A 12,504-nucleotide genomic window follows, 5' to 3' on the forward strand; every position below is an offset into this window, starting at 1 on the left:
AGGAGGCGGAGGTTGCGGTGAGCCGAGATCGTGCCATTGCACTCCAGCCTGGGTAACAAGAGCGAAACTCCGTCTCAAAAAAAAAAAAAAAATTTCTGTGACACTGAGGATCTGATTCTGTTTTGCCACTTGAGTAACTAGTAACAGGTTTAGAATAGGAACTACTTTATTTAGTCTGTTGATTTGCTATGCACATGATTGGCTTCACCAAGTAAAAGTAAATGTGTCTTTATTTAGTTACTTAAATGATCTGGATAGAATATCCCAATCTAACTACATTCCAACTCAGCAAGATGTTCTTCGGACAAGAGTGAAGACCACCGGCATTGTAGAAACGCATTTCACCTTCAAAGACCTATACTTCAAGTAAGTCATTAGCCTTTTTGCTAGATGTGCCAAATGCAAATATTTTTTGTTTTAGTTTACCATCTCTTAACCAGGGTAAAATTTCTCTGGGCAATATTCCTTGGTTTAGAAACTTTTATCAGCATTATTTGAATATTTTAACTGAATGGGGGCCCAAACATCTCTTCTTTCTCCAAGTAGCACCAAATATTTGTGTCCATTTAGAGGAATTTAAATTCAAAAATAAATTGTAACTTGCCTCCCAGTAGAATTTTTCCTGTGATAACTGGTTTGTTTTATTTTTAATTCTTTTCAGCTGTTTTTCGTTAGACTCACCAAAACAGATAGTGAATATTTAATAGGATAACAATATTAAACTTATAGAAAACCAGTTTTTTTTTTGTAAGTTATATGGTTTTGTTATGCCATTTTGAATTTAAATAGAAATGCTTTTCTCACCAGTGTCACTTTTTTCTTATTGGTTTGAATTTCCCTTCAAGTTGATGGAATGAAGCAAGATTTTCATGGCTCTTGAAGTAATTTGTACATAGTATCATGCACAATTAAGTTCTTAATACAGTGCAGAATGGAAAATAGAACCCTAAGAGGGATTTTTGGTTGATATGATGACATATAAACAGTGATTTTTTTGGTTTGTTTTTAAAATTTTATTTATTTTTCAGAGACAGGGCCTTACTCTGTCACTCAAGCTGGAGTGCAGTGGTGTGATCACAGCTCACTGCAGCCTTGACCTCCTGGGCTCAAGTGATCCTTCTGCCTCAGCCTCCCACGTAGCTGGAACTATAGGCTCATGCCACTGTGCCTGGCTGATGTTTAAACAAAATTTTATGTTGGTACAGGGTCTCTCTTTATTGCCCAGGCTGGTCTCAAACTCCTGGGCCCCAGCGATTCTGTCGCCTCATTCTCTCAAAATACTGGGATTACAGGTGTGAGCCACTGTGCCCAGCCCAACTGTGATTGTTTTAGAGAGAGAAAATTCTAATATTCTAATACAAAGAATTTTTGCATTATCATTAGTAACTCTAAATCAGGCCTCAGCTTGTCTCTGTGTTAACGGTCTTTTATAAATGTTAGAATTGTTTTTTTTGATTCTTATTTTCTTCTTTTGTGACCTTTGAGATTAGGAGTAAACTCTTCCCCTTCAATATACCATGTGTTCCTTAGTTATCTCATTATGCTTATATGTAGAATGTGATGTTCAGCATTATTGCATACAAATATAACTGCTACCTCAGATCCTCTCAGTTTTTTCTCTGAAAACAACTGTTCCACAGGATTTGTGAAATCCATATAGGGCTTGCATATTACTAGATACCAGTCAGGGTGTTGAAATCCTAATATACCAAACTGGATTTTTTTCTGGTGCAGGAAAATAGCATTTTGGCTATGAATGACTGTAGAATAGACTTGCTGCTAATCTTTAGTACTGATGAGTTTATTTAGCAAGAGCGGCAAAGACCACATGGATTATCACTTGTGAGACTGTAAGAATGAGATTTATTTGTATAAGGTTTGCAATCTATTTATTATTAAAAGTTGTGATCATTATTTAGTATCAGAAACTTTCTTATTGGTGTTGTTATATAGATCAGTCTTTAGTTAGGCAAATCCTAACTGTCCTGTCTTTTTATGCCAGGATCAATAGCTAGATCTAATTAAGGTGCCACGCCTACTTTATTGTTGGCATGTAGATATCTTGTTATGAAGTACTATCATTTCTTCCTTTTCCTCTTCTCTCTAGGCAAAACTACTATCCATTTATTCAAACATTTATTGAGCATCTACCATATGCAAGGCATTGTGTAATTGCTTACTTGCCTCTCAGTTAATGAGGTAATGTTTATAAAATGTTGATCTCTTAGTGAATGATATTGTAAATGTTAATATGTGCTAAAAGCCCACCTTGGATCTTCATAGTGCTGTGTAGACTTTGTAGAAGAAAATGGGGGAGTAAATTGAAGTTATTGGTGTGTCTCCCCTTGAGACTTCCATGGCGAAATATATGCTGTTAGCCTTCCTGAAACCTGTAATATGACCCTATATTAAAGCCAGCTTGTGATTATATCATTCCAGGTGTCATGACCAAAGGTCAAAAAGAATTGTGCACAGTCAACCCAAAGGAAGAGTTGGCTCTTAAAGAGATAATTCCTTTCAAGCATACATTTAGAAATCACCAACTGTGTCTTACTTTTTTGAATTTCTGGGGGAAAACATCTCTGGAAATGTAGGCCTCTAGTCAGTATAGATCTTATACATTAAACCAGTTTGGCAGAGTTTAGCCTTTAAAAATTTTATCATTTTCATCAAAGACAGATCACAAGAGTAACAAATGCATGCATATGTCATTAGAACTAAGTATCAGCTAAAACACAAAGCAGTGCAGATGTTCTTTTTACTATAGGAAGTAGTTGAGGATACTGTTGATAGAAGTTCAGCAGTTGACCCAGAACACCAAGTAAGTTACTCAGAAGAGAGTAGTGGATTAAACTAATCTGGAGTGGAACATAAAGTTTGTGAACAGTTGAGGCTTTGTTTTTATTAATTAGGTTTAAGTAAGACTTGGAGTTTTGAAGTACTGGTCAAGGCTGTTTTTTAGATATTGGGTTCATAGAATCCTACCATAAAATATAATTTATTATTATTTTTTACAATATCCTGATTTTCTTTTTTTAGAGTAAGGAAAACAAACTTGAATTAGTAGGGAGAAGTTATGGAAGCAGAGTGCAAATTGGGGATTCAGAGGCAAACCATTTTGAGAGTCAGAACAAGGGTGCAGGAGTTAGAGTGCCTAGGTTCAGATCCCCAGTCCCTGTTTGTTAGTAGTGCACCTTTGAGCAAATCATTTAACATTGAATGTGCCTCAATTTCTTTATTTGTATAATTGGGATAATACTACTACTTATAGGAGTGTTACAAGAGCAAAATGAGTTAAGATGTTTAGTAGTAGTGTCTGGCACCATGGTAAGCACTCAATAAATATGTCATTATTTTTGTTATTATCTCAAACTGTATTATGTAGCTCTTCGCTTTTCCTGTCTTTTCCCCTTTCTATCCTTTAATCCATTCCAGTGATTATTCTGCTGACTTTTCACACATCTGATACAAACTTTGATAGTGAACAGGCTCAACTGTCTGTCTAAGATTAGAATTTAGATTATTCACAAATTTTATTTTTTTATGTTGTTGTCTTGTACTTTTAGCCAGGGTAATTATTTTGACTACATTTAATCTATTCCTTGTTTGTCTTCTATTATAAATGAAGTTTTGAATATGTAATAGTGGGAAGTTTACTAATCATTTCAGTTTAGGGAGAGGTGTATGTGTGAACTTGATGAATTTGTGCTTTCTTTCCGCTTGCGCAGGATGTTTGATGTAGGTGGCCAAAGATCAGAACGAAAAAAGTGGATTCACTGTTTTGAGGGAGTGACAGCAATTATCTTCTGTGTGGCCCTCAGTGATTATGACCTTGTTCTGGCTGAGGATGAGGAGATGGTATGTTGGAGCTTCTGGTAAACCTGTCTAATGTAACCAGGAAATGGAAAATAACTATTAGGAAGATCGTGTGTGTTTATTTGCTCATTCAACCAAATCTTAGTATCTTTTATTTTTCTCCTGGTAAGTGAAATTAGACTTTCAAAATATTGATCTGTGCCCTGTTACTCTAAAAGAGATGTGATAGCCACATGGAGTATATGGAAAGGATTAAGTACTATTGTTAGCCAGCCTTTCCTCTCAACTCCTCATCCCCAAAAATTATAAAAATGAGGACTAACACTCAACTTTATCTTACTGGTGTCTGACTTATTTCCATGAATGTCATTCAGTGCTGTAAAAGTTGTTGATTTCTCTTTTTCATTAAGTTAATCCACTTATACTATTTGTTCTGACCTATCCTTTATTTCTTTTTCAGAACCGAATGCATGAAAGCATGAAACTGTTTGACAGCATTTGTAATAACAAATGGTTTACAGACACTTCAATCATTCTCTTCCTTAACAAGAAAGACCTTTTTGAGGAAAAAATAAAGAAGAGTCCATTAACTATCTGTTACCCAGAATACACAGGTAAAGGGTTATGAAAGATTTTATTGGAAATACGCGTCTTACTTAGATCAACATTTTGGTGACATTCATGAAACTGCCTTTTGTTTTGAGTGATTGATGGAGAATATTCAGTGATAGTGGCATTGGCATTGAGCCTGTGATTAAAACTCCCTAAGTCAAGAGTACCATATCAGCCATAATGGAGTTTTCTGTGTTTATTTTCAATTTCTATCTTCATTTTTTGAGGAAAATAAAAAAGAAAAAGTAAATTTGGGAGCTGGGCATGGTGGCTATAATTCTAGCTACTTGGAAGGTTGAGGCAGCAGGATCATTTGAGCCCAAGAGTTTAAGATCAGCCTAGGCAACATAGCAAGACCCTGTCTCACAAAAAATAAAGCAAAATTTGGTCCTTTTATGTTGAAGAAAATACAAGGGTAAGTTGCAATCATTGTACCCAAGAAACTGACATGTAGTTGCAGAGGGACATAAATAATTTTATTATAGTGTATTACTTGCACATAAATAATTTTATTATAGTGTAAAATGTACATTAATAATTTTATCGTGTACAGTTGCACATAAACAATTTTATAGTGCAAAATGCATTAATAGAAGTGAATAGAAGTGGTTACTTCTGATGAGGTCAGTGTAGTCGTTTTCTACAGCTACTAAGAGGATGAATTAGAAATCATCAGGCAGGTGGGAATAAAAGCATTTTAGAAAAGAGGAATTACATATATGAAAATATGAAGGTAGAAAGATGGCACGGCTAGTAGTGAAACCAAGAAGGAATTTGGTATTAGTGTTTACACTGGTAGGGAAAAGCGGTGGGAGAGGTGGTCAGAGGTCAACTCATGGAGGGCCTTACATCTCATGCTGAGACAGTGACATCAGTTGAAGGATTTAATATCCTACCATGATCCATACCATGGGGTACATGATATAGTAGAAACTGTGCTTTACAGAGATTATGTAATAAGTGATAATAAAGATAGATATTAGGGGATTTGAATAACTAAGGACTTAAGATGGAAGTTAAAAACTTTGGATGAGGATTAAGGGATATATCACAGAACTCAAAGGCAAGAACGGACAGGTCTTAGAATGGAATTAGAACTAGGAAATAATTGTCGAGAACCCTGGAAGCACTCTTTATCCCCATCTTTTTTCTCTCTTCTTTGTGTATCTTTTTTATTTTTCTTTCTCTCCTTTCCAACTTTCTCTGCTATTCAGTTTATGTGATAACAGCCTAGTCACAGTTTCTGTATCTCTGTTAAAAAAGATAAGGCTAGACTGGGGTTGCTTGGCTCTGGTTTCAAATTCCAAGGAGAGAATCTGGCCATGAAGTCAGGCAGAAATCTGTAGGCCAGTCTGTTGAGGTCAGGGACACAAATGTAACTGCCAGGGCTGGATCACTATGAAACTTATAGATCAGATTCAGGTATTTCCAGGGAAGAGGAACTCTTGTTAGTGGAGACACTGTAAATTCTTTCTATAATAAAGTGAAAGGGTAAAGCAGGGGTAAGGAATGGAAGAGTCAGAGGTACTCTCAGGTTTCTGTCTTGGATGCTGGTACTGTAACCTGAATTCATATTTGGGAATGTTGATTTTTTTTTTTTTAAGTTGAGGTGGAGTCTTGCTTTGTCGCTTAGGCTGGAGTGCAATGGCTGCAATCTTGGCTCACTGCAACCTCTGCTTCCCGGGCTCAAGTGATTCTCCTGCCTCAGCCTCCTGAGTGGCTGGGATTACAGGCATGCGTCACCGTGCCCAGTTAGTTGTTGTATTTTTAGTAGAGACAGGGTTTTAATGTGTTGGCCAGGATGGTCTTGAACTCCTGACCTAGGTGATCTACCTGCCTCAGCCTCTCAAAGTGCTGGGATTACAGGCGTGAGCCACTGTGCCTGGCTGGAATGTTGATTTTTAATTATTTATGGAACATCAAAATAATATCTCATGGGCAGTTATATTTGAGGTTGAGGAGAGGTTGGGGTTTGAGATAATCAGTAATGAAAACATGGAAATGGGTGAAATGACCTATGGAGATAATATTATAGAATGAGGAGAGTAAAGGACCACAGAATGAGAGAGAAGAGCTGTTTCTATTGGCAGGAAGAAAAGAAAGATATCATAAAAACCAAAAGAAGAGGTTAAAAAGTGAGTTGATTAAATATTTCGGTCAACAGTGTTATCTGCAGGTAAGCAAGATACATACTGAAAAAGGACCTTTGGAGTTAACAGTTAGGAAGTTGTTGACCTGCTGTTGAGAGCAGTGGCAGTGGAAAGGTGAGTACAGTGAATCACAGAGTAGAAAGTGAAGAAAGAAGACAAGTGTAGACTACTCTTGAGCAATGTGGGTTTAAAGGGAAAGGAGAGATTTAAGAATGTTTATAGGCTGAGGGCTAAGATCCTATAAGCAAAAGAGGTATTAAAAAAACCAGATGTCATTGAAGGAGCAAGAGTTGTAAGCAGGTGGGAAAAAAGGAATTAAGAGTCTAGGTAGGACAGGACAGGCTTGGTGGGTCATGCCTGTAATTCCAGCACTTTGGGAAGCTGAGGCGGGTGGATCATGAGGTCAGGAGGTTGAGACCATCCTGGCCAACATGGTGAAACACTGTCTCTACTAAAAATACAAAAATTAGCTGGATGTGGTAGCACATGCCTGTAATCCCAGCTACTCGGGAGGCTGAGGCAGTAGAATCGCTTGAACCTGGGAGGCGGAGGTTCCAGTGAGCCGAGTTCGTGCCACTGCACTCCATCCTGGTGACAGAGTGAGACTGTCTCAAAAAAAAGAGTCTACAATGGATAAACAAATTGTGTTATATACATACAATGAATATTATTTACCCATAAAAAGGAATAATAATAGATGCCACAACTTGGATGAAACTCAAAACACTGTGCTAAGTAAAAGAGGCCAATACTTCTTTTATATGCTGTATCCAAAATAGGCAAATCCATAGACAGAAAGCATATTAGTGGTTACCAGAATGGGGAGAATAGGGAGCGATTACTTAATGGGAATAGGGTGGTGAAAAAGTTTTGATGCTAGAGAGAGGTGGTGATTGCATAACATCATGAATACACTTAAGTGCCACTGAATTGGACACTTTAAAATGGTTAAATATCTGTTATGTTAATTTTCCTCAATAATTTTTTAAAAAGAGTATAGGTAGAGCAATTGATTTTTGAGTAAGAAGTAAGACACCTTTAAAACCAGAATTACAAAAAGTGCAGATAGGTAACATTTTGAGTGAGGTGGTAGACCAAAAAGTTGAGATGTAGTTGAATCCTTGTGGCCTCTGTCTTCTCAGGGAAGTTGGAAATGTGGTGTTATCTGTTCAGAGTAAAGAACAGAGGGAGGTGAGAATTAGGTTAGTTTATAGAAAGCAGCCAAGTTTTAGGATTGGGGGAGAGATACGTAAGATAAGTAAAAGAATTGACATTAATTTTGAAGGCTTAGCTTAGAGTCTTAACACCAAGCAGAGAGCCTTTAATATATCCATTTGTTTTTGTTGTTGTGAACTTCCAAGCCTATCCTCCATTGTCTTCATTCTACGTAGATTCTTACAGTCCTTATTTGCCAGGTATCAGTATCTGTTCCTAGCAGACAAAATTCACTTTTCACTCCTCTGCCTCCTTTAATTTATGGAGGTCATTCTCTAGATTTTAAGAACCTGCTGCAAGCACCTACAAAGTTGTTTTGCTTCAGTTCCTTGTATATTTTAATTAATATTCCTTTCTTCCTCCTCCACCATTCCCCTCCCCCCCTTTTTTGAGACACTATCTTGCTCTGTCTCTCAGACAGAAGTGCAGTGGCACACTCTTGGCTCACTGCAACTTCCGCCTCCCAGATTCAAGCGATTCTTGTACCTCAGCTTCCCGAGTAGCTGGGACTACAGGCACCTACCACCATGCCTGGCTAATTATTTTTTGTATTTTTAGTAGAGACGGGGTTTCACTCTGTTGGCCAGGCTGGTCTTAGACTCCTGACCTCAAGTGATCCACCTGCTGTGGCCCCCAAAGTACAGGGATTACAGATGTGAGCCATCATACCTGGCTCCTTTTTTTTCCCTTAAGCTCTGTTTTGTTACCTGGTCTTTATATCTTTGTTATTGATATTTTTTGTTATGCATAATGTTACCGAAAATACCCTCTAGTTTATTGGAATAATGGATTGTCTTTGTTGTGTTTTCCTGGCTTTACAGCCAGTTTCTAAGGCTACTCTAAAGGCTCTGTAAGTAGACAAGATGGTGTAAAAAGCAGGTGATTTAAAGGTATTGATTATAAATATTGTTGAGACAGGCTTTACTTTTGGTTCCTGCCACTTCCTTTCTTTTTTAAAAAAATAAGAGCTTTGGCCGGGCACAGTGGCTCATGCCTGTAATCCCAGCACTTTGGGAGGCTGAGGCAGGTGGATCACCTGAGGTCAGGAGTTTGAGACCAGCCTGACCAACATGAAGAAACCCTGTCTCTACTAAAAATACAAAATTATATACTCCAAGAATGTTAAGTAAAAAGGAAAAAAAAAATACAAAATTAGCCAGGCGTAGTGGCGCATGCCTGTAATCCCAGTACTCGGGAAGCTGAGACAGCAGAGTCACTTGAATGCGGGAGGCGGAGGTTGCCGTGAGCCTAGATCACATCATTGTACTCCAGCCTGAGCAATAAGAGCGAAATTCTGTCTGAATAGACAGACAGACAGACAGATAGGTAGGTAGATAGAGCTTTATTGACATATAATTCAGAAACTCTAAAATTCGCCCTGTTAAAGTGTATTACTTTTCCTTATCTAAATTACTACCTTAAGGCTTTGAAGCTAAACCTCCTTAAAACTGTGGAATGATTCTGAAAGGAACAATTTACCCTATTGAATTCTTTATTCCAAGATCACTCCAAGGAACACAGCCTCTCTCAGACCTTTTAAGCAATTGTGTTCCCTAGAAATGCACCTTCCTACTTTCCTTTTATACTTTCTAGATTTTTTTTAGTTGAGAAGTCTACATGAAAGGGTAAAGACAAACTTAATGTTTTGTTTTCCTCAATTTTTGTGTGTGATGATTTTATTTTGGTTACCGTGAGAGTCTACTCTCATGAATAACCTAATTATAGAAACACCTTGATAACAGAAATAGAGAATTCTATTCATATTTAATTGGGTTATGTTCCCTCTCCATAAGTAAATCGTAATGGTCTGATTTATTCAGGCAGCTCTTACGGTTTGAACTGAGAGTATTGGGTGTCTGTTTTAGGTTCCAATACATATGAAGAGGCAGCTGCCTATATTCAATGCCAGTTTGAAGATCTGAACAGAAGAAAAGATACCAAGGAGATCTATACTCACTTCACCTGTGCCACAGACACGAAGAATGTGCAGTTTGTTTTTGATGCTGTTACAGATGTCATCATTAAAAACAACTTAAAGGAATGTGGACTTTATTGAAAAGCATGGATGTTAGTGAGGTAAAGCTTCCTACAATGTAGTTATAGTGCTACAGTGATGCCCCTTAGCTTTGTAAACTTTTTATAATTAAGAATATTCTTCTCTTCTAGTTACTGCGGTGTGGAGTGTTGAGACCAGACACCTTTTGCTGTCTCGTGAGGCAGCTACAAGCATGAACGGGACCAGGGAATGGCAGCAGCATGCAGAATCTTAGCACTCTATAGCACAATCTTCTGTATTAGGGAACTTTTAATTGACATGAGATGCTAAAGTCAGACATTGGAATTGGAAGAACTATAAAGTGTGATTCGATCATCAAGACATCACTTGGATTTCTTAATCTCAAATGCATATGGCAGATGTGAAGTTGAGGTGCTGCATTCTGGAACTTAAAATATGTAGCTTACTCTTTTTTTCCCCTTCTTAACAAACCACCAGTGGTTCATTTTTAAGGTTTTTTCATCAAGAGAAGAATAACTTTACTAAATTTTATTTCTTTATTTGCAAAAGAATCTTTATTAAAACACAGTCTTAACTATGCACATGATGTGACCAGATCATCTTGAAAATATTCCTCTTTAGTAGGAACTCTTGGTTTTTAACTCTTGGTATGGTCAGAATATAATACTTCCATAATTACTTATAATTCTTTCCAGTTACTGGGGATATAAATACAACTTTTTTGATGAAGTTTATGTTATTATCCTGGTCAAAGTACCATTATGGTTTCCAAATGGTAATTACATTGGAAAGTTCTGCAATAAGATTCTTGTTCTCTCTTTTCTTTAAGCTTATGGTTGAAGGTTAACCTTGTTTATGCAGTTTACCAAATTACTGCTGATGTGGTATGATAAAGTCATCTTCTTGGATACAGACATACCCAGGGGAACTGCCAATCAGAAATGCAAATTGCTAAATTTCAGACAGAACCAGTGACTTTGCTGCTAGGTATTTACGAAATTGACCACTTTGATTCTTGCTTGTTTGTCTCAGTTATAGGGAGTTTTGCACAAGGTGCCTCTTGTTTTCCATCTTCATGGCCTTTTCTGTTGAGAGACATCTAAAATGTATTAACAGTGCATGCTTTTACTTTGTAAATGTGGTGCCAAATCCCTGTTTGCCATCATTTTTACTGTAGCAATGTTAACTGTAGTATTCCTTAGTCAATATGTTCTTTTGCTGAAACTGTTGCATTTTGGGACTTTTTTCCACTTTGTCATGTGTACATTTTTAATCTGTTATAGTTGGCGGCAATATTAAAATGGTGAGTAAAGAGTCCAGGTTTGCTCCTGTTTGTAACTAGTCTTTTCCGGAAATACTGTCTTCTGTTTTCTTTTGCCTCTGCAGAATGTGCTTTAGCCTTTGTCTGAGAATGGGTTTAGGTAGTAGGGTTTCCTGAAGGTCTAGCTAGACCTTTGGTGTAATAGTATTGTTGAACCTTAGGTTTTATGTTATATCTGCGTATGAGTGATACACGATCATCATTCATTTTGCAGGTATACAGTTTGCTTGTGTGGAGAGTTGTGTTCACTTCAATCTACAGACCCTTTTGTATAATGTACAGCAAATGTCATTAAATACCAAATGACATTAAATATTGAATGCTGTATTAGGAGAAGACAAATGAAGAGAATGCATTTTGAGCATTTCAAATCAGTAGCTTGAGCAGTGCCTTTTGGGGTCCAATCTTTTTGGATTGGATTCTATGTCATCTTTTAATGTAACCTTTTACTAGTTTACAAAAAAAGGTTGGTGGTCAACAAAAAAGCAAGCCACAGCAGTTCAGTGCCTTTGTTGGTGGTAGTTTTTCTTTTTTTCTTATTCTTTTTGGAAAATCATAGCTTACAGTTGGTGTAACTGTATTATACAATGAAATTTTCTTTAGGTGTGGGAAAACTTGATCTGAAAGAAAATTATCAGCTTCAGCTGGCAATTGACTCAATGCCCACAATGGAAACAGGGTTGATAGTTCTTATTCATTTTGAATATATCTTTTCCTTATTGTATTCTGTATTACGGGGTCATCTGGAAATGAAAACTGGTAGAATATTATTTTCAACTGTAGTCTTTCTGTACTGTGGACTAATGGAATGATGGTGTTGATCATCTAAAATAACCAATAATCCAAAAAAGTTTATTTTGCTTTTGTATTTTGTATTTTACTTTTGAATTTGTATTTTCATTTGAATATCTATCTGTTAATTTTTTAGCCCTTCTGTTACAGGTCCTCATTTTTCTGCCTCTGTACCATTTACATTTGTTCTCTGTTTACATGAAGATCACTCTTATTTTACCATCCCAAATAACTATCTAAATGCACATTCCATGAGGACACGGGGAGATAATTTAACTCAGTGGTCTTCAATATGACTTAAGTAAAAAACACTTGGCCCATCTAAGAGATTGACTTTTGGCTGGTGGGCTGGAAATCTATAATTTTTAAAAGGTGATTCTGACTACCAGCCAGGCTTGCAAATCACTGGTTTGTATTGAAACAAAAGATATTTTCTTGTAGCAGGGCTAAAATGTAGGAAGAAACATCAAATCTACTAGCCTGAAAAAAAGGTTTGGCATTTGTAATCAAAGAAGCTAAAAGTTGCCTTGTGTTTTTTCTCTGGAGAATGCTGGAGGTTTGTGATAGATAATGTTTCAGAA

At 36.9% G+C, this 12,504-nt stretch overlaps 1 protein-coding gene across 2 annotated transcripts in view; it reads left to right on the forward strand.

The window, feature by feature from the left end:
* The window catches only part of GNAI3 (G protein subunit alpha i3), a 48,177-nt gene extending 37,042 nt beyond the window's left edge, over positions 1-11,135 (forward strand). The window contains exons 5-9 of one of the 2 annotated variants that reach the window (XM_037728127.1): positions 238-366; positions 3,729-3,858; positions 4,277-4,430; positions 9,659-9,869; positions 9,960-11,135. In XM_037728127.1, the coding sequence (XP_037584055.1) occupies positions 238-366; positions 3,729-3,858; positions 4,277-4,430; positions 9,659-9,849 (604 nt within the window). In that variant the 3' untranslated portion in view covers positions 9,850-9,869; positions 9,960-11,135. Of the gene's footprint in view, positions 1-237; positions 367-3,728; positions 3,859-4,276; positions 4,431-9,658; positions 9,870-9,956 lie in introns of both variants that reach the window. The other variant, XM_017499275.2, reaches the window with a different exon arrangement.
* Positions 11,136-12,504: the final 1,369 nt, after the last annotated feature.

This window comes from Cebus imitator, unplaced genomic scaffold, assembly GCF_001604975.1.
Source record: "Cebus imitator isolate Cc_AM_T3 unplaced genomic scaffold, Cebus_imitator-1.0 Scaffold256, whole genome shotgun sequence".
NCBI classification, from domain to species: domain Eukaryota; kingdom Metazoa; phylum Chordata; class Mammalia; order Primates; family Cebidae; genus Cebus; species Cebus imitator.